Source organism: Canis lupus, chromosome 23 (assembly GCF_048164855.1).
Source record: "Canis lupus baileyi chromosome 23, mCanLup2.hap1, whole genome shotgun sequence".
NCBI lineage: Eukaryota > Metazoa > Chordata > Mammalia > Carnivora > Canidae > Canis > Canis lupus.
This window is the reverse complement of record NC_132860.1, coordinates 4,636,994-4,658,435: the sequence shown is the minus strand read 5'-3', so window position 1 is coordinate 4,658,435 and position 21,442 is coordinate 4,636,994. Positions and strand designations below refer to the sequence as shown.

At 36.1% G+C, this 21,442-nt stretch overlaps 1 protein-coding gene across 2 annotated transcripts in view; it reads left to right on the top strand.

Moving 5' to 3' along the window:
* The window catches only part of LUZP2 (leucine zipper protein 2), a 458,806-nt gene extending 449,383 nt beyond the window's left edge, over positions 1 to 9,423 (top strand). For both annotated transcript variants that reach the window (XM_072793748.1, XM_072793749.1), the window contains exons 11-12: positions 5,099 to 5,185; positions 5,947 to 9,423. In XM_072793748.1, coding sequence (XP_072649849.1) covers positions 5,099 to 5,185; positions 5,947 to 6,051 — 192 coding nt within the window. In that variant the 3' untranslated portion in view covers positions 6,052 to 9,423. The remainder of the gene's footprint in view (positions 1 to 5,098; positions 5,186 to 5,946) is intronic.
* The last annotated feature ends 12,019 nt before the right edge of the window (positions 9,424 to 21,442 follow it).

Genomic DNA, 21,442 nt, shown 5'->3' with positions numbered 1-21,442 from the left:
ATCACACCCTGAACAAGGGACTGCATTTTTAGGCAGGTGTTGTACAGACTGATCACTGTCAAGCCCTACTAATGAATCTCTTTAGATTCCCACATAAGGAAAGCATTAACTTGTAAACTTCCTCAGACAAGTAGGCGTATTTTTGCAGGATATTTATACTATACCTGTCTCTTCATAATTGCAAAGTTAAGTATACATATCACTATGTGGCCTAGAAGGTATCCCATGAACTATTCCTTTTCTAGTTAGCGCTCAGTAGTAACCGTCTTGGCTGACCTCAGCACTATGACCTTTGATGTGTTCTCCAACTTCATGAATAGTGTAACTTCTTCCTCCTCCTGACTCTGCTGCAGACAACTCTACCCATTACACAGGGATGAATTTCTTTGTCACTTCCTTCATGAAGAAATCCCCAGTCACCCTAAGTAACCAAGAGTCATATTTTCTTCTTTTCTGGATAATACATCTCACTGATTCATCAGGCCCCCATAGGTACCTACTATTTACTAAGTTGCCTTTGCTGAATGTTTCAAAAGTACCCGAGGAAGAGGAAGTATTTTGTTGTTAAAAATTGTGTCATTAGCTGAAACTGTAAAATCTAACATGACAATAAGACATTATAAGGTTAAATAATCTTGTGAGGAAAAAAGTACGTGGAATCTTGGAATGAACCCAAATTACAGCCACAATACTTTTATGGCCTTGAAAACATTGTATAACTGTTGATCGCGTCATGTGTAAATATGAGGGGTTGAGATGAAGGGGACAAGAGATTAGATAATAAAACGTCAAGGGAGGAGGGCTATTAAACAGAATTTTAAGACCATGAAAAAGCCAGCACTATTAATAGTAACAAAGACACTGGGAGAAAGAATTGGGAAAAAAAGATTATGTGTTATTGTCACATTTAAAAAGGCATCTGTATATTGTGTTCACACAATTATTTTTTAAATTAACACCCCAAAAAAGGTTTTTATTTACAGTTTAACCACCATTTACCTTCACAAAGTATGGAACCAAAACATCAACTATGGTTAAGTTATCAAAACAAAGGTAAAGCAACACAAAAGTAAGATCCTTTAGGCTCACACGATATGACATATAAGTCTCCTGCCCTTAATATCTGTATTAGCTTCCAGTTATAAATTATCATGGAGTGAAGGGCTTTAATAAATACTATTTATCTCTTATTTTCCACCAGTCAGGAGTCTGACAAGTCTTAACTAGCTCCTGCTCATGGTTTTACAAGAGTAAAATTAAGGAGTTGGCCAGTTATATTCTCATGACTATGTTTAATTGGATAAATCTTTAAATCCATCAATATCATTCTGCGTAACCTTGAAACTTCTATTTTCTCATCTTTAAAAAAATTATTAGAGAGAGAGAGAGAGTGTGTGTGTGTGCGTGCGCGTACACGTGCACACACGCCCACATGGGAGGGGTGGGAGAGGAGAAGCAGAGATCTTTCAAGCAGACTCCCCACTGAGCGTGGAGCCCACCGCAGGGCTCTGTCTCATGACTCATGAAATCACGACCCAAGTTGAAACCAAGAGTCAGACACTTAACTGACTGAGTCACTTGGGCATTCCTCTCATCTATTTTCCTTCCAACAAAAGAACATTATGTTAATTTTATTATTTTTTTTATCTATAGTGTCAAATTAAAAGTATTAGTCCTTAGTGGTTTTGCAACCCTTCAAATCAGCACTTAGGTTTTCATTTCCTTTTCTCCCCCCTTTCCTTCTTCCTCATTACATGACTGTTGGTTCTGCCCCAGACTTCGTATGTATAATGTCGGTGTCAGCTCATCCTAATTTTTGGCTTGTAATCATCAACAATGCTAATACTAACATGAAAAGTAGTAGAAGGAGAAAGGAGAGAGTGTTTATTATTTGTTAGTATTTATACTGCATATGTTTGTTTTCTCATTTTGTCCTCAAAATAATTCTGTGAAGTAGCTCCATTTTACAGCCAATGAACTGTTAAGTGTTACGGTTTCTATGCACTGTATCTCTGAGGCCCAGAGATAAATAACCATCAAATTATTTTATCAAGATCACCAATGAATAAACATCAGAGGTAAAACTCAAACTAAAGTCTATTTTACTCCAAAGCATTTTAAACGTTAGGGAAAATTACGTTTATACTACAATATTAGAAATGTGTCCTTTCTCTGTTTTTGTCTTTTATCTTCCTTAAATACAGTTGTCTGTAATTTTTGACAGCCTGGGTGATGTTGGCGATAAATGCGAGAGGACTCTGTTAAAGAAATTTCCCCTTTATGTTCTCACCGAATGAATGCCCGATTTATCAATGGCTACAAAGTTGAAAAGATGGTTATTAAGGCATGATACCTGCAAGTTATAATTATGTTGCTCTTATATCTATTGCTTCTCTGAGAAACACTAAGAATTTTATGAACTTCCATCTCATGAAATTTCTACAATGCCCGTGAGGCACAGAAAAAAAAATAAATTTAAAGGTAGTGTTCATTATAAGATCAAAGTATCAAAAAAAGGTTCGAGCTATCTTTCAGCCACATAATATTTTCTTTAATGTTGAAGTTTAATAAGTTTTCATTGTTCAGATGATCAAAGGCTTGTCTGAAATAGTCGGCTGTGCTTGCATTAATGAAAGAAAAAACTCCACTGCAAATCCTATAGTATCTTCCTCATGAGAATGACCTCAAGTGGAACACCACACAAGACAGGTTTTTGAGGTCAAATAGATTTGAAAAAAAAAATTGTTATATGTCCTTCTAGGTGATTTATAATGCGTTTGTGCATTATGAAGAAATGGATTTCAAATTTTAGTGTGCACTGGAATTGTTGGAGTGCTGATTAAAAATGCAAGCCCCATGGTCATAGGACTGAATTATCACCCTGGAGTATAGTGTTTTAACAATAACCTTATATAATTATATGAACAGGTCATCCAAGACCAGAACTTTAAGAAATTATATGTTAAAAGCTTGAGAAGAAAGACTTTAAATACAAGTGTTTCATATTCAAATAAACTTTTCTCCCAAATGTGTATGACCTAGAAACTCCATTATCCTAAAATATATTTTGGGAAAGGTTAGACTTTGCAGAATACTTTCTGCATTGATCATGGTTTTTTAGCCTGGTTTTATACAACTATTTAATTTTTCAAAGGCTGAATGCAAGAATGAGAAAAAACACAAGCCAGGTGTATTACCATAACAAAAATATAATAATAATAATAATAATAATAATAATAGGAAAATTTTAGATCTCAGGTCTAATTCAAGCCCATACAACATAAAAACAAACACATTTCTTAACATACACGATTCCTCTGTGCCTCTGCCTAAAATTCTTTGGAATGAGGAGTCAAGGTTTTGACTACTGATTTCCATCATTATAGTTGTTACCTTACTTTGCTCCTATAATGTAGGTTTATATAGAAGAAGGGGCTATGTGTAACCATTTTGGAGTCTCAATCAACTAGACCTACGTTTGATCGTATGAAAAAAAAATCAGGCATTTATTAAAATTCTGAAGGACTAAAATATTTTCATAGCCAATGTTTGTTTTATTCATTATTACTTATTCAGAGATTTCATATTGACCACTTGTTGTGTGCTGGCATCATGCTGGGATGTACAGCTGATAAATGTAACCTCTGTCTTCAAGGAAATTGCAATATATTGGGGAGCTAGACATGCTTATACAGATAAACACAATGTGAAGTGATACAACTTCTATATGCTCTGTACCCTTAGAGCAGGCAAACGTGACTGAGTCTCTCTACTGGTGGAAATGACATTCTAGGGAGGGAATGAGTAGCTGGTTGTAGGATGTCACAGTGGAGAGAGACTTTTATGAAGGTGAGGTGGCATACAGATAGACATGGAGTGGTAAAGGATCACCGTGTGTATTCAGTTAAGAGCAGTATAGTGCAGAAACAGGGAGCATATGAAAATAACTTTGCTCTAAAATCTGAACTGGAGTAGGTTAAGTCTCCTGTACAGCCTCTTAAGCTGTCATCTATTTGTAGAATTTGTAGGACGTTAGAGTTTGAAGGACACGTAGGTCTCCTCCCCGTTGTCAGGTCCCAAGGAAACAAACTGACTTGTTCAAGTTCAGAGCTACCCAGTGGCCATGCGCTCTTAAACTTCTAGGCTCTGTTGTACACATGGAAAGGACACACCCCCCGCAAAAACAAGAAGCATATTCTTACAAGGAAGAGTTATTGTAGTTACTTTGAAAATGTGCTTAAAATAAAGAGGCAGAAAAAGAGAGAGGAAGGAAGAATAAGAGATAGTATGGAAAGGAGGAAGAGAAGAGAAGCAGAGAAGGGAAGGGGGAGGGAAGGAGAGAAGCAGAGAGCATGGGTGAAGGGGAAGGAAGGGAAGGTCAATATTTTAATCTTGGTTAAAATAAAAATGAAGCCACCCCCATAACATAAAATACAATACAATACAATACAATACAATACAATACAATACAATACAATACAATAAAATAAAATAAAATAAAAAAATAAATAATAAAAAATAGATACGAATAAAAATGAAGCCCAATTGGAATACACTGCCAGCAATTCTTCAAAACTGGTGAGGCTAATAAATAAGATGAGAATTCCTGGTTAGTAAAATATAAGATTTTATTTTTCAAAATATAATACTTTGTTCAAGGTCCTGAGGAGCTTTTGCTAGACAGATTGATGATTATGTTGTTTCACTCGCTTCAAGTTGGCAATATTGATGTTCCTGTAGGCATACAGACCACGGACATATTCAAGTTTTAGAGTCCAGATTCATCACAAATAACAGTAGTTTTATAATTCTTTACTTCAGTTCAACTGTTTTTACAAAGGAAAAACTTTCCATTTGAATGGAATTTTGTCGTAGTAGCTGATGGCCATCAGTACCCCTAAGGTCCCCACACCACCTGTCAGTGCTTGGTCTCTCCTTGGGCTCGGGCCACGGTTGTGATGAGGCAGTTTTGTCCCTATGTTGTTGCCCTTTCGGCTTGCATCAAAGCGAAAGAAGTTTCCCAGTAGGAAGAATTGAGGGAATTTTTCTATGCCCTCTTTCATAGAATTTAACTACATTCATCTATTTTCATTTGCAGCTTTTACAAGAGGGCAGGACCTGCTTAATGAAGCCGAAAGACAATCAATCAAGCAGTGTCACTATAGAGCCAGCGACTACCCCAAAGGTATTTTATTTGTTTGTTTGTTTTGATTTTGTCAGAAAGAACTTGAATCCTTTGGGTCCAATGATTTTTCTCTAGCTGAAGCAGGAATGTTGTATTGACTAATACGAGATACGTCCTCCACCTAGTGCTTCTGGACCTTTCCATGACCACTTGTGCCTGCCACTAAGTTTCTGGTTTAATCATCTGAGGTAGTCAGAAGAACAAGGGTGGGGGATGTACACCCCGCCCCCTACACCACACAACCAAGAAACAAAACAAAAATATACGGGCAACAAAAAACATGCATCTATTCCTTAGAAAACAAAAAAGATAAACGATTTGGGGAAGCAGAGGGGGTAGAAAGAAATACATATCCGCAACAGAAACAAATGACAAGCACATTTCAAGAACTTAATTTCGAACTTCTTTCTGAACTGTTCTATATTGGACCAAAAATATTATATCATAGCAATTCTTAGGATTCATCTCACTTACCACATTTCCTAACTTTTGGGTTGGGTTAATCAGAGTTGAATGGTTTAGCCAAAGTCTTCTCGAAATAATTTTTAAAGTATTGTGCTGTTTGTAAACAATATTTTATGTACTTCCTTGAAATAGAAGTATTAACATATTTACACTTATTTTATTTTGGCCTAGCATGCATTTACTATATTTGTTGAGCTTCAAAAGTTTATATTCCTGTTCTGTTAGGATTTTAATTTTTACCTTAAACATATATTTATTTTAACTATCCTCATTGTCTTTTCTGTATTGCTTCACAGAAATTGCAAATGCCTCCTTGTACTGAATGTGAGGTGAAGAAGACTCCAGAAAAACAATTGACCAGCTTTGATGGGAGGGCGACTAGAGAAGAAAAAATACTGTAAATATCAAGAAACTGTGTTAAAAGCATTCATTTACGATTGTCTTCATACTCTTTTTCAGCCACAGGCTTGATGGAAATACTAAGTTTTTAAAGCATGCAACTTTTTCACAATTTTCTGTACTTTATATAAAGTAGTCTACAAATTTTCCAAAAGATTCCAGGCCAATTATGATCCTTAAGCAATAACCTAATTAAAATGGATATCCACCGTCATAAATAGTCATTGTCATCAGTAAATTGCCCAGTATAAATTGGTCAGTTTTAACTCAAATGCACTGAATGACATTTAATTCTTCTGGTTCATTGGGTATCTAGTACTTATATGATCTAGTTCTGAAATCAACTGGAGGATGGTAAAATGTTGTGGATCCTTGGCATTCTTAGAATCCAAATTGCAGCCATATCACCAAGATTTTGGTCTGCATTGGCCAATGGGAGTCACTTTAAGTTTGGAATCTGCGTCAACCCGAATATGCTGTTTCCTTGAGGGTGTTTATTGCTGTTCTTCCTAATATTTTGAACCATGTCTAAATAATGTCAAGGCAATTCTGTGAGATTTTTAGCCAGTTAACAGAATTCACTAAACATGTTTGACATGATATAGACAAATTATCTGGATGAATGACTAAATTTCTGACACAATTGACAAGATTTTTTTTTGGCGTTCTATAGACACATCTGTATAGTTGTCTGCTGGAATTACTCCACGTTAGGAATTGAGATCCTTAAAATGCTTGGCAAGATTTTTTTTTGAGTGAAATTGGGTAGTGGAATGTGGGATGACAAGGGGGTTACAAAACACAAATATGCAAGCAGATAATACACATTTTAAAATAAGGATTTAATGAATGCAAAAATAGCCATGTAGAACCAATAAAACCCAGATTTGTATATTTTGAAAACAACAAGTCAACAGCCATGATCATCTTTGAAATTGGGTCTCTACATACCACTAATCAAATACATGCACTCCTGAATAATCTGAATGTAGCTCACAGGCAACAGGAATTGATATCCGAATAGTTATCTGATTGATAGAACTGGTATAGCATCAAACTTAAAGACTCAAATTAATGGGTTAAATGATCCAGTCAGGTTGTCTGCACTCTTCTGCTGGCTAGATCCGTTTTGCAAATGCACAAAACATATAAAATGATTGATTTTACAGAATGGCTCTGCCAAGCTACAATTAATATATTTGGAGCACAGTATCCTGGCGGGTCGTCTTAGAATATATTGTTAATTTAAGAAAGGAAGGTAGAGAGGGAGGGAGGAAAGGAAAAAAAAAGGAAGAAGGAAGGAAGGAAGGAAGGAAGGAAGGAAGGAAGGAAGGTAGGAAGGAAGGAAGGAAATCTGTAATCAATAGGTGAACTTAAATTCTGATCTATAATGGCATGCCTGTGATCACAATGACATATTCCAAGAAATTTAGTGATTTGGAGAAATGGCAAACTATCATAAATAGTGTAAGTATTATTGATATAATCATGTAGCAGTTATACTTGTGGAGTAATTCATGCCATTTATCAGTATTTTTTTTTAGATTGCAAGCTACCCAAGAAAAAAAAGAGAATTTATTTTCTAGATGATCCTTTGAGTTTTCCAATGAAGTGCCCAGGATAGAACAAAAAACTGAAGGTCCAAATTTCCTCCCGATTCCTCAGCTCTAATACTCATTTGATTCTATTAGATGGAATATTGCTAGCTTCCAAGTTTGATGGCTTATCATCTCCCCACTGTACCCAGAAAGCCCAACCACCTCCAATGATTATGAAAGGAAAGCTGCTAATTTACTTTCACTTTAGGTTCACTTTCCCACACACACCGTGTGCTCCAACTTCCCTCCTAGACTCTATGGACCCTATGGAACGTTAATCACTATTTTTACCTTATATGTTTTGAGGCACCTTCGGAACGAATGAAAAGAGAATTGAGCTGATATTTTCTGAAAATTTTTATAAGATGTTGAAGGATGTGATCAAATTTGGACAGTTTCATTTGTAAATTATTCTTCCTGTGCCCTAAATCTCTAGTATGTGACAATAATCAACGTGTTTCTCTTAATTACTGGCATGATCAAGTGGGCTTTACATGAGTGTAATGTATAGATTTTCATTTAACAATAGATAGCATTATGCATCCTGCAGTTTACTGTGGTATAATAATTGCATTATTTGTTTCAAAAAAAAAAAAAAGAATTGTAGCAGAGGTGCTTTATAGATATTTTTAAGAAATGTTACGGAAGCTCCTTTTAATAGTCAAGCACATAATTTCTTTTTTCTTAGTGTGTTATGTGACTTTAGTGAATGTGTTTTTTTCTCGATCCTTTAATTGCTTTAAAATAGAATCCAAAAGGTTTAAAATGTTTTACTTACATGTGCAAGATTTGTCCATAAAAGAGATGCTGTCTCTCAGTATTTCTTTTAATTAACAGCTCCATAAATTGATGTTGTTTTTGAGAAGTTAACATTCATAGCCTAGCTACCCTCACATGGAAGAAAATATTAACCTAAATCTTAAATTGGGGTAGTATAATTCTACTACGTGCCCGTAATGGTAAGCAGTAAAAGATTACTTAAGATTTGAAGAATATAAATTGACTCCTATTGAGAAACAAACATACTTTGCAATGGAATAAACTTGTTTTAATATAAGTACTAATGAAACTAACAAAAACATATTTCTCTAGTTATTTAAAAATACTAATCGATGCTATATATCCATTCTAAGTTAGGAATTTGTTTTGGGCTTTTTTTTCCTTTTATATGCATTAACTATGTAAATTGGATGAGGGCCTAAAACTCACAAGACCCAACTGAATGCTGACTGTCTGTTCAATCTCAACGTGCTCAGAAGAAAAGGGACTGATTCGGTAATTCACCTGGTTGTGGTTTTCTGTGTGATCTTAAATCTCTGAATACTGAATATACTAGATGGCTAACTCTTTTCTTTTTTAATTCTTCAAGCAGATATTTAGCATTCTAATGCTTCTTCAGACACAGTTCTGTTTCATAAAACATACTGGATTACAAACCGAAGGCAGTTACATGAGAAGCAGATATTTACCGTTTTAGATTACAATGTGGATAGTTGGATTAAAACACTATTTGTGAACTTTGCTCTAATGGAATCTTATATTTATAGCTCAGGTACTGTAAGTAGCACTAATTACAGCAGAGGCTGAAATTATTACTGATGCCATAGAGTAAGGTGAGCCGGCCCAACCTAGGGAATTCTGAAAACATAGCCTTGTTTACTTAGGGGTCATTTTCTTAGTCATGTGTACAAGTCTTAATTTTCCCCAAACCATTTGTTGGATCATGTTACATAATATTAATGGTCAATGATGAAGAATAAAATTTACTGAAAGATGGCCTATTTTTCCTCAATAAAGATTTGTTACCAAGACTACAATGTATATCCTCCTACATAAACTAATTGAAAAAAACAAATATTGACATGAAAAATAGTACTTGCTTCTGTGTGTCAAGAGCTAAGGACATTTTGGAAATGTCACTCTGAGAGTATCTTCAATCTCTCTTTGGCCTGTCCCAGAAATCTTTCATTTTATTTATTTATTTTTTTCGTTTTGTTTTTGTAGACTTCCATGGTGTCATAGATTTTTGAATTTTTATTTGCAAATGAGCTTCAAGTGCTCAGAACTAGCTGCTTCCTAAAAGGTCCTCAAATATTTGTTGACTGAATTAATTCAGAACTGGAAGCAGCAAGGGAAGAAAAAGGAAGCAGAAGGGAGCATATATCCCAGTGCAGTAACAGAGAATCCTAAGATGTAGTCTTAGGAAGAGAAAACACGTAGAATGTTTTAGTTTGGGTTTTTTGTTTTGTTTTGCTTCTGAGCTATTTATTTTTTTCCTTACTTCTTTTTCTAAGAGATTTATCTCTGGGCCTGTGGCTCTGACTTTAAGCAGAATAGACGTGGCATTTCTGGAAGAATTTTGGAATTCTGCTCTATGTAATAGACACAATTCACATGGCATGTATGTGTCTTTGGAATCTACCTTTGACATTTGCCGGCTTCACGCAGGCCACTTTTATTTCATTTTGTATTAGTTTCTAAACTCTTGGGCCTTAAGCAGTTGGACTTAAATCAGAGATTTTCTTGAGCATCCTGCTGCATTCGGCAGTTGTATCTGCTTTCCTAGTCCTTTAGCAGACACAGTGCCAGGGCTGCCAAGGAGCATGTAGAGGATGGGGCTCTGGACTCCACAAACACTCACCATCAACTAGAGTATCCATTCTTTCATGTTGATTTATTGGTTGGGCTTACACATTCTAAATATACTTTTAATGAAGAAAGGGACTACGAGTCTAACATGATTTGAAAAATCACTGAATAAAGTGATCTCAATGATCCCTTCTCCCCTTTTGTTCTTTCAGTCATCCAGTCCTTCAGCTAGTCAAAAAATATCCATCAAGATTCTAAAATGTGTCTGCCATTCCACTTTTTGTTCGAAATAGCAATGGCAAGAAAAAAGTAGTAATTAGGAGTACTAATATTGCACACTATGTTCAAGCTACTACTTTTAGACCTCTCTAAAAAAACTATTAAATATTCTCAGGTTTATTTGAGATCAATGTCACAGTTATCCTTATCTCACAGAGGGAATTGAGGTAGAAAAATACTAACTGGATTGCCCAAGATTGTGTTGCTGGTAAGAGGAAGAGGCTGGATATAGACCTGATGAGTTGCTGGAATCCATGAGTTTCTCCACGTCGCCGCATTGCCCCTCCTACAAAGGCCATGCCTTCATGGAGCTTACAGTTTGGAGAGAGAGAGAATCACTAATGAAGGAAGCATACAGATTAATGCATGATTATAGAATTTTCCCTTCAAACGCTTTCATTTGGTTTAAGAATGAAATTGGCATAAGACGGATTAACAGCAGGAAAAATGTTGTATTACATGTGCAGAGAGACCCAGTGATGAAACTGACACCTAAAAAAATGACCTAAGCAGCCAGTTTTTATACTTTTTAAACAAACAGGCAATAAATCGGTGAAGAATTGGCAGGATAAAGGAAACTTAACATTGAAAGCTTCAATTAATAAATTTTAAATAGAATTTGGGCAGGGATGGTAAATTAGTAAAAAGTAGCAAGCCTTTTTTGGTTCTGAATTTTCCTATCTCTGATAATGAAGATATATCTTTACCTCCTGGTACAGGGAAGGTAACTTTCCCATGAGAGATTTATTTCCCGTTGTCTGGAGACAAAGTGGGGGAAGGATCACAGGATTCCTTCTTCATTGCTGTATCTTAAGTAACTTTTATTTAAAATCATCATTATGCCAGAATGGCACATTTTGGGGTAGCCAACCCTTGGCCCGTTCAACAGCTATAAAAACAGAACAAAATAAAACAAAACAGGGTTCTCTTGACAGCATACCACAAAGCAGGGGGAGCAGGGTATGAATGTATCTTGTCTGTGTAAAGTCTTCACTGAGAAAATAATATCAAACTAAGGTTGACGAAAACATACTATTTTGCATGGGTATCCGAATTTCAAATGATAATTTTCAGAGTGTTCACAGATACTAGCGAACAATATTTAAAAGCAAATATTTGAATTCAAATAACCAGATAGTCATGAGGGCACCTGGGTGGCTCAGTCATGTGTCTGCCTTCGGCTCAGGTCATGATCCAGGGGTCCTGGGATCAGCGAGGAGTCTACTTCTCCCTCTCTTTCTGCCTCTTGCCTCTGCTTGTGCTCTCTCTCTCTTCAAATGGATGAATAAAATCTTTAAAACAACAACAACTAACCAGATACTTGTGAATTAGTATGTTAAAAAAAAAAAAAAAAAAAACACCAAAGCATCATCTGGGAGTTTTCATTGCTTTCTATTCCCTGAAGCATAGGACTTATGAATGTGTTAAGTATAGATGACAGTGAAATGTAGATTTCTTCCACGGAAACCTTCCAAATGGGTTTCTTCTATTTTCTTTCATAAAAATAAAAACTCTATTTCTCAGCCTTATGCTTGAGGTAGTGCCTCTCCCTCCCTCTCCATTCCTCCCTTTCTCTCCCTATCCCCTCCCCCACCACGCACTCAGAAAAGCCACACACACACTTGATAGCGCCATGATCAACCAGGGTGTCTATGCAGTTCTTGTCTAATCCCATGGCAGCCCTTACATCAGAAGTAAAGTAACTGTAGTGTGTAGGTGTTCCTCCTTTCCCTCCCTTTGTAGGGTTCCCCACTGCTAAATCCCTTAATTCCTTTGAGAACACCATTTCACTTCACCTCATACAGACACAGTAACATCTTGGGAAGATCATATAACATGATATGTTTGTTCCTAGAAAATCAGGCTCCGTTTGAGGCTCCTGGAAGAAGCTGTTGACCTCTGTGTTTGATTAACTGTCAAATGAGCATATGGTCCCCCAATATCTCTACCAGGGGTGAAGAGAAGAAGAAAGATTAATCTGTAATGGGTCATGTCCTTGTTCTGACTCTGGCTTACCTTTACCACTTTTTTTTTTTTTTCCTTTACCACTTTTTCATGATAAAGCACCCATCGAAAGTTAAGTCAAGACATAGATGTTCAGCAGATGGTCCCAGCTCAAATTTAGAAGATGCAGCAGAATTGAGCAGAGGATGAGCACCCCTGATAAGCTCCCGTTAAGTTAGCAGCACATTTAAAATGATAAATTGGTGCTTTTTTCCCCTGCAAATTTCAGTCTTGATCCCCAAACATAAAGACTTTGGGGTGGGAAATCCTCAAAGCTGCTCCTCAAAACTTTCCTTGGAATAATGTGCCAAGTATGTAAACCTTAGTGTCTCTTGGCAGAGAATCCACATCTTGCAATGGTGTGTTTCCAATATGAGAAAAATGTGCTGCTGACAGTTTGCTTATGAAAACCGCTGAGGGTGAGTTCAGGTGACTCTGACACAGTGGGAAAAAAACAGTATGATAGGGGTGGCAGGAACAGGTCATGAAAAGCACAATTCTAATCTACTCTTTTAATCCCTGACCTAGATCCCCCTTAAGCAGATGTGGCATAAAGAAAATAGAATGTGTTTACTAGACGTGTTTCTGGTCATTTGTTACACAACAGATAAGGACATAGTTTAATACATACTAGAGCAATTAATGTTTGCAAATTAAAAAAAATATAATGTAAAAAATAAACATTCTCTGAATCTAGGGAACTGAAGACCAGCTAGGTGTAGAAATAAATTAGATAACTATCAAGTTGATGAAATCAATTCTTATCATACATGACAAAGAATACAACCTTGCTCTTCTTACCTACCTGGTTAGAAAATGATCAGCTTGTTTATGTGTTTTCACCTTGATATGATAAAATAGAAGGTGTGGAAATATGAACCCCTCAAAAATTATTCTCTTCCCTCCCATAATGGAGACATAGATGAGTTTTTCTGAATGAGGGACAAGTCTTCCTTCCTTACAGTGCTAATCCCACTGTCTATCATTTCCTCTTTTATTGTTACTTTATTTGGTGGGGAGGAGGGGGGTCATGATATGCATTTAAAAGTGATTTTTTTTGGTGTTGGAATTCACAAATAAATTTGGAGATTTCTAGGTTGCATTTGTTTTATCCATGGACATACCATCTATTAACCGAAACCGATTGTGTATGTACACTGGATGCTTCTATTCATGCTCCCTTGCAAATGTGCATTGCAAGCATCATTACAGAGGTTTCCATACACATTTATACTTTCTGGCATTTTTGAACATTCTAACTAGCGGATGCACAAATTTATTGTATGAATATCTTTATACGTTTACTCCCCTATCTATGTATGTAACATGTCTGTATTCATGGGTTCCCGGATATAAATTCAGCAAAATATGCCTATATCAGTCAAATGCTTTTTTTTTTTGCTCTAATTTTATTCCTATTTATATCTTTCATATTGCTTTGACACAAGTAATTTCTTTTTTTTTTTCTTTCCAAGTTTTATTTGAATTCCAATTAGTTAACATACAGTGTAACATACAGTTTCGGGTTAACAAAGGAATTTTCTTCTTTAAAGATGTTATTTGTTTATTTGAGATGGAGGAGAGAGCACAAGTGGGGAGGAGGTCAGAGGGAGAGTAAGAAGCCTCAGGGCACAATCCCAGGACCCTGAGATCATGACCTGAGATGAAGGCAGACGCTTAACTTACTGAGCCATCGAGGCATCCCAACAAGGGAATTTTATTTTATTTTATTTTTTTTATAAATTTATTTTTTATTGGTGTTCAGTTTGCCAACATATAGAATAACACCCAGTGCTCATCCCATCAAGTGCCCCCCTCATTGCCTGTCACCCAGTAACCCCCACACCCAGCCCACCTCCCCTTCTACCACCCCTAGTTCCCAACAAGGGAATTTTAAAAACACAGGAGATAATTGTGTATATGTAGTTAAGTGAACATTCAGGGCAGTTGCAATGAACACAGTGTGCTAATTTAGGCTGTGCAAATGGACACAACAGATTATTATCTCAAATCAGCCATTAAATATAATCATCCCCAACCCTTGTAGACACAGGTGTGGCTGATGTACCTCTCTGTGTCTAGTGATTTGTCTGAAGTTTGAACTAGACTAGGAAATTACATTTGGGGCTATTTGCTAGATGTCCTAAAAAGGGGAATTCTTTTCAGCATGGTTTTGTGGAGACACAAAGGAATTTTGCCTATCCTGATGGTAACCAAAGTACTTTTTATTTAGATGAAAAAAATTCACTTTGACTATACTTAAAGCAAAGGTACATTGTTAGAGAAATAAGAAGGAAGTCATAAGACCAAGGAAGAAGAGGTAGTTCACGTATCTCAAGTGATAATGAGAGAATGCTCTTAACAACAGGAAATTGTTGTAGAAGTTTTGAGGTACGGATTGCTTTGAAAATCACTACACATTTAAAAACGAGTACCTGTTTATGAGAAAGTATTTTGTTTAGGCTTTCTTTTTTTTTTTTTTTTTCTTCTTTAAAATAAAGTTACACACTTTCTTTTCTGTCTTGAGAGTTTTATTTGAAATTTGGGTTAAACATAGTTAAATGCATGGCTGTAACTTGCGGAATGAAATACTAATTATTCCATGGAGTAGCTGCCAAGGTTAATTGGCTTTTACTTAAATTCCGGTATGCTTTGTATAATTTTCTTTTCTCAGGTAATCTGAAGATAGATTTGTCTGATTGACTCATACTGCACAGTTTCTAGGAACTCCCACTTCACCAGCTGACCTGGTAGATGATCATTATTCTTTGACACATCATAGCATTTAATGTCTCCTATTATTCCCTTAGATAGTCACAAACAATGCAAACTCACTGGTTCTCTCTGCAGCTTGATCTATGTGCTTTGCTTAGGCCAAGGAGTAGGCAGGCACGATGGTGGTGGTAGATTTTTTAAAGAAATCCTCTGCAGGCTTCCAGAAATTGGGTCTTAACTTTGTTTCTTAAAACACACTGCTTCTGAGTCAGCTTTTCCAAAAGTTACTTTGCTGCATATGTATATCTAAACCCTAGGTGCATACACATAACGACACCAGAACTGATACAACATGATTATAAGCAAAGACTTTGGAGTCAGACTTCTGCATTAAATTCTTTATTCAGCTGATTAACTGTGTGACCTCAAACAATTAGCTAACCTCTGTGTGCCTCAGAGTCTTCACCAGTAAAGTGGGAATAATTAGATGGCATACCTCATGATAATATTAGCTATTTATAATAATAATAATAATAATAATAATAGCTATTTCCATTAAATATTAAATGAGATTACATAAATAGGACAAATAGTAACCATTTAATAAACAGTTCTTATTCCTATTTTAAAGGTTTCTACATATACATAAATACATTCACAAATGCCCAAAAGGAAAATTATCATGCATGTGGAATTGGACACGTATAGGGTATGCTCTCTCTCTCTCTTTCTCTCCCTCTGTGTGTGTGTGTGTGTGTGTGTGTGTGTGTGTGTGTTGAGCAGGACATGTGATTTGTCTAGTTTCCAAAGAAACTCCCTACTTGTAATTATCTGAAGAAAAGAGACTGGATTTGTCCAGATAATGCTAGATGAATGTCTCAAAATATGATCTTCCTTTTAAAATTTGTGGGTAGCAGCATCAAATGCCTTTTTTATTCATATAATATCACTGCACAGTTTTTCTCTAAAGCCATCCAATTTCTGTTTCCTATTGAGACTCTAAAATACTAATTAAGAGATTATGTTTGTTACCTAATAATTTTAGGAGAATGTAGTTATTTTCTTTACTCTTTTGGTGTGAATTATTTTTAGATCTTTTTTATTATGTATCTGAATAAGTAATGAATAACATCTGGAGAAAAATGAGAAGTAATTTACTCTAACTTGGAACAATAATAATTTTAGTAATATATGTATATCTATAATCCAAGGAGACATGGGGCAATTGTTTTTAAACATTAGGTGAGTAGGTATATGAATAGAATATTTATATGCTCCAGTGATATTTTTTATAGAAGAAGAAATATATATGCATTTCAGATTGTCTTTTCCTTTCCAAGTTTAAAACTTGCATAGGCCCAGTGCTAGTTTTGCTGGGGCCTTTAAAAAAACCAATAAAACATTAATCAAAACCAAACCTCATTTCAGATTTTATGGTAGAAATGATTCCACACACATTCATTACTTTTTTGAAATTAGATTTTTATTCTCATTTGGGAAATAGAAGCATCAACTTTCTTTTTCAATCTTTCTTCATTCCCACTTCAAAGCTTCAAAGCCTAGTGGACTTCTTTATACCCTCCCTCTTTCCAATTCTCTCTTTTATTAAAGGAAAGTATGTGAACAGACTCCTTCCTGATGTGCCCTGAAATTTCTTTTAAGGGAGTAAATGAGATAAGGTCTCTGTGGACCTAAAGCCCCTTGAAAAGTTCAGAATTCTCACAACCAACATACTCATTAAAGATAAAGTTCTTAAACTTCTGAACTACTCTAACAGTGTTCTAAATTGTCATTCTGCATCACTCTTGCTCCCCATGGTCTAGTCACCAAATAGTGTCCATACTGATTCTTAAAAGAAAGAAAGAAAGAAAAAAAAGAAAGAGAAAGAAAGAAAGAAAGAAAGAAAGAAAGAAAGAAAGAAAGAAGAAAGAAAGAAAAATAAAAAGGAAGAAAAGTTACATCATGACCTTCCTCCTCTTAAAATCATCAAGTAGTTTTCAATATTCCTGACAATTCTATTTTAGAAAACATTACCCTCATCAGGCTTCCTAGACCCAACAGCGCTGGCCCATCCCTCTCTTGGTTTCATTTTCCATCATTCTCCCCATGGCTCACTTGGCTTCATTTATTCTGGCCTCTGCTGAGCCTTGAACTTGCTGAGTATTTAGTACCTGCTAGTGTCTTTCACTGGGATGTTGTTTCTCTAAATAGATATTCAGTTTACTCAGTTCTATTATTTCAATTATTGCTATGTAAAAAGGATTACCCTTGATTTTCCTATCTAAAATAAGAACCACCGCTCTCACCACCCTGCATGCCATCACTGTCTATCCCCCAGCCTTATTGTCTCCTCTGCATAAATTGCACCACTGTATGACTTATATTACATATGTATTTGTATATGTTTTTTTCAGTTTTATACCTTCTAAAATGATACCTTCTCGAAAGCAGGGCTTTGTCTATTTTCTCCATTGCCTTATCCTCATAATCTGGCACAAGGAAGTGTTCAATGGACATTGGTTGAATAAATAAAATATACTTCCTCAATGGGCCTTAATGCTTCCCTGTCTTACAGTTGAACAACAACTTGAAAGAAAAAAAAAAAAAAATCCTCAGACCAGTCCCAAGCCTGTGACTTGGAGGATAATCAGCCTACTGGTCTTTCATAAGTCACTCAAAACAGTAAGAGAGGTTTCGGTGTTCACATTTCATGGAGCTGTGAGAACTGGCGCTTATCCTCTCCCCACCCAAATTTCTCTAAAGTCTCTGATAGAACTAACTACTAAAAAACGGGCATAAATATAAAGCCTAACTCTAAACTTAATAAAGAAAAAAGAATAGATCTAACATTTCCAAAACAGAAAGATGAAAGAATTTGCAACAGGGATAGGTGACTTTTAGCAAAAACTTTGTTTTTATAGGAGATCATTTTATCGGATTATGAACATGATCAATGAAATACTTTAGGTGACTTGGCCAAGGCACACAAAACCAAAATTGGGATAGTTGGTGTTTCCATACTACCCAGTATTTAATGTGCCCCTGCACCCAACCTTAATGTTAGCATTACAAAGGCAGAGTTGTGGTCCATACTCTAGATTTATTGAAATAGATTTCCTTGTGATGGAGCTGAGAACTCTGAATACTCAAGAGGGGCCTATGTGAGCTAAAGTTTAAACCACCAAAGTTGTGTGGCATGGCACCTGTGTAATTTCTACTTAAATTCCAGAATTGTCCCATTTTCCTGTTTTAACATTGGCCTGGTTATACGAAGTCACCCTGTTCTAAGGTTTTTCCTTGCAGTACACTCACAAACTCTTTGCAATAAAAAATATGCCCCGCTACCTTTCCAATACTGCAGGTTTTCAGCCAACTCTGAAGCAAAGTTGTACGTCTCCCCATGTCTAGTCTACTTCTGATACAGTAATGAACATGCCAGCCAGTGTCACCAAGTTGGCAAGGCAATGGCTTTGTTTCATCTTCCTGCTTGGATATATTAAAATATTGAACACAGTCACTGATAGTTGATAATGATAATAATTATTCCAACAGCAATTATCTAACTGACTGCCCTATAAGATGACTGTGATGGGATTTCCATAGCCACAGTCCCTTCTGGAAGCTACTGATTTCATTACTTTTATGGAATTGTAAACTGTTTCAAACTGTGATCTTATTTTCCCCTTCAGGATAAAAGATTTTTATGTATGGCAATAGATTTTAGGTATTGCAAGGAACTATGGATTTTAGAGGAGGAAAAAAACTGAAGACATAATCAGGAAAAGGGAGATTAGAGAGGGAAATAAATTATAGGAGTTAGAATTTTGCCTCCATCCTTGTCAGGGATGTGATTGTGGAGTAACAAATTGGTCATTATTGATGATTATGAACAGAATTATAATGTGACAGTTTCCAACAAGTTTGCTAATGGGTAGATCATTAAGGAACCTGCACTTAGACCATTTCTTGACTATATTACAATGTTGGCCTCAGGTCCTTCCATGCCTTCAAAGAAGATTAGGGAATGCAGCTGGTCTTGAATTCAGTAATGATGCTATTTTGTATCCCTCAAGAAGCAGGAAAAATGCCAATACTTACTTTTATTATTATTATTTTTTCTGAATGGCCTTTGAGTCAAGATACTATGCAAAATCTTTTTTATAAAGAGATGGGATCTGAGGGAATAAAATGCAAATCAGAAATTTCACTCTTTATCCTCAACACTTCCTTTAAAGTGAACACTTCTCACCAAGAACCACAAAGCCCTACAAGATCTGGCCTCCGGTTATTTCAAATTTGACCACAGCCCCTGTTGCTCACACACTTCTTTCATTGTTCTTTGGCAAAATGCCTGGTGACATGCTTAGGACATATGCTTAAAAACTGCCAGTGCTCCTAATCATAATGGCAAATATTTACACAGTTCTTATAGTGTTCTGGTAGTTCTAACCACATCATATATATATTAACCCAGTCTTCCCCACAACCAGTGAGAGAAGTATCGATTTCCCATTTTATGCCAAGGACGCTGAAGTATAGAGAATGTAAGTAAATCACATAGATCACATACCTAGGAAGTCAGCAAAGGTGGATTTGAACCCAGGCAGTCTGACTTCAGAGTTGCTATTCTCAAACACTGTGCCTTTCTACAAACCAGACCACAAACCAGACCTTGCTTCATATACTCCAATGTCTGGCCATCACACTTAAAATCCAGTGTAAGGTTACTTGAGTTCCAGTTCCTGTCCTATCCCTTTAAACCTATCCTCTCCCACAAAACCAGTTACATAATATGCAGGGCCCAAGGCAGAACAAAAATGTGGAGAAAGTGTTAAAAAATTATTAATGATTTCATGATTGTGACAGGAGAGGATTAAACCACATGGGGGGCCCTTCTGAGGTGCAGGCCCTTAACTGCAAAGGTGACACTGTCATTCTCTCTTTTATTCACTAAGCTCCAAATGTGCTGTTCTCCTGGATGCTCCTTGATTACTCCAAGTGGCTTCTGCCTAGGGTCTCTACACTTACAGGTCTTCTTACTGAGAAGCCTTCCTACCTGCAACCTCAAAGACATGCAGAACAACATCAAGTATACCAATATGGCAGTTCTAGAAGTAAGAGAGAGTGATGCAAGGGAGAAAGAACATTTGAAAAAGTAGTGGCATAAAGCTTTTCAAATTTGATTTAAAAAATTAATTGTGGCATCTAAGAAGCACAATGAACTCTCTTGAGCTTAAAGTCAAAGAAAGGGAGGGACGCCTGGTGGCTCAGTGGTTGAGCATCTGCCTTTGGCCCAGGGCGTGATCCCAGAGTTCTGGGACTGATTCCCACATCGGGCTCCCTGCATGGAGCCTGCTTCTCCCCCTGCCTGTGTCTCTGCCTCTCTCTCTCTCTCTCTCTCTCTCTCTCGATCTCTGTCTTTCTGTCTCTCATGAATAAATGAATAAAATATTTTTAAAAAGTCAAAGAAACACTTCATAATCAAACTGTGGAAGACAAAGATAAGGAGATAATGTTGAAAGGAAAAATGCAAGTGACTCAACACAGTCGAGGGATTTTCAATAGCATTCACAATGTATTTTTTCATCAACACTGCAGCAGTCAGAAGGCTGTGGATGACATGTTCAATGCAATGAAAGAAAAGTCTGTCAACCAAGAACTTCATATCCAGCAAAAATGGCTATAAAGGATTAATTAAAACATTAGCATATAAATAACTCTGAGAAATTTGTTGCTAGCAGGCGTGCTCTCAGAAAAAACACAAAACAAAACAAAAACAAAAACAAAACAAACAAAAAACTACAGGAAGACATTTAGATTGAAATGAAAAGGCAGTAGACAGTAACTCAAATCCACAGGAAGTAAATTACATAGAAAATATAAAAGACAATATAAATAATCTTTCTTATAATTTTCTATATTCTATCTTAAAGTACAACTACATGGAGTAATAATTAGAAGTTTGTGTTGATGGGAAAACACTAAATAAAGATGTAATTTGTATGACAACAGGAACACAAAGGAAGGAGGAGACAAACTATAAAGGAGCAGTTTGGTATATTATTGAAATTACATTGTTATTAATTAGATCTAGATTATTATGTAAAATATTAACTGCAACATCCAGATAAACCACTAGGAAAAATATGTTAAAAAGTAGAAGAAATGACAACTGAATTAAAATGGCACACCGGAAAAGTCTAACATG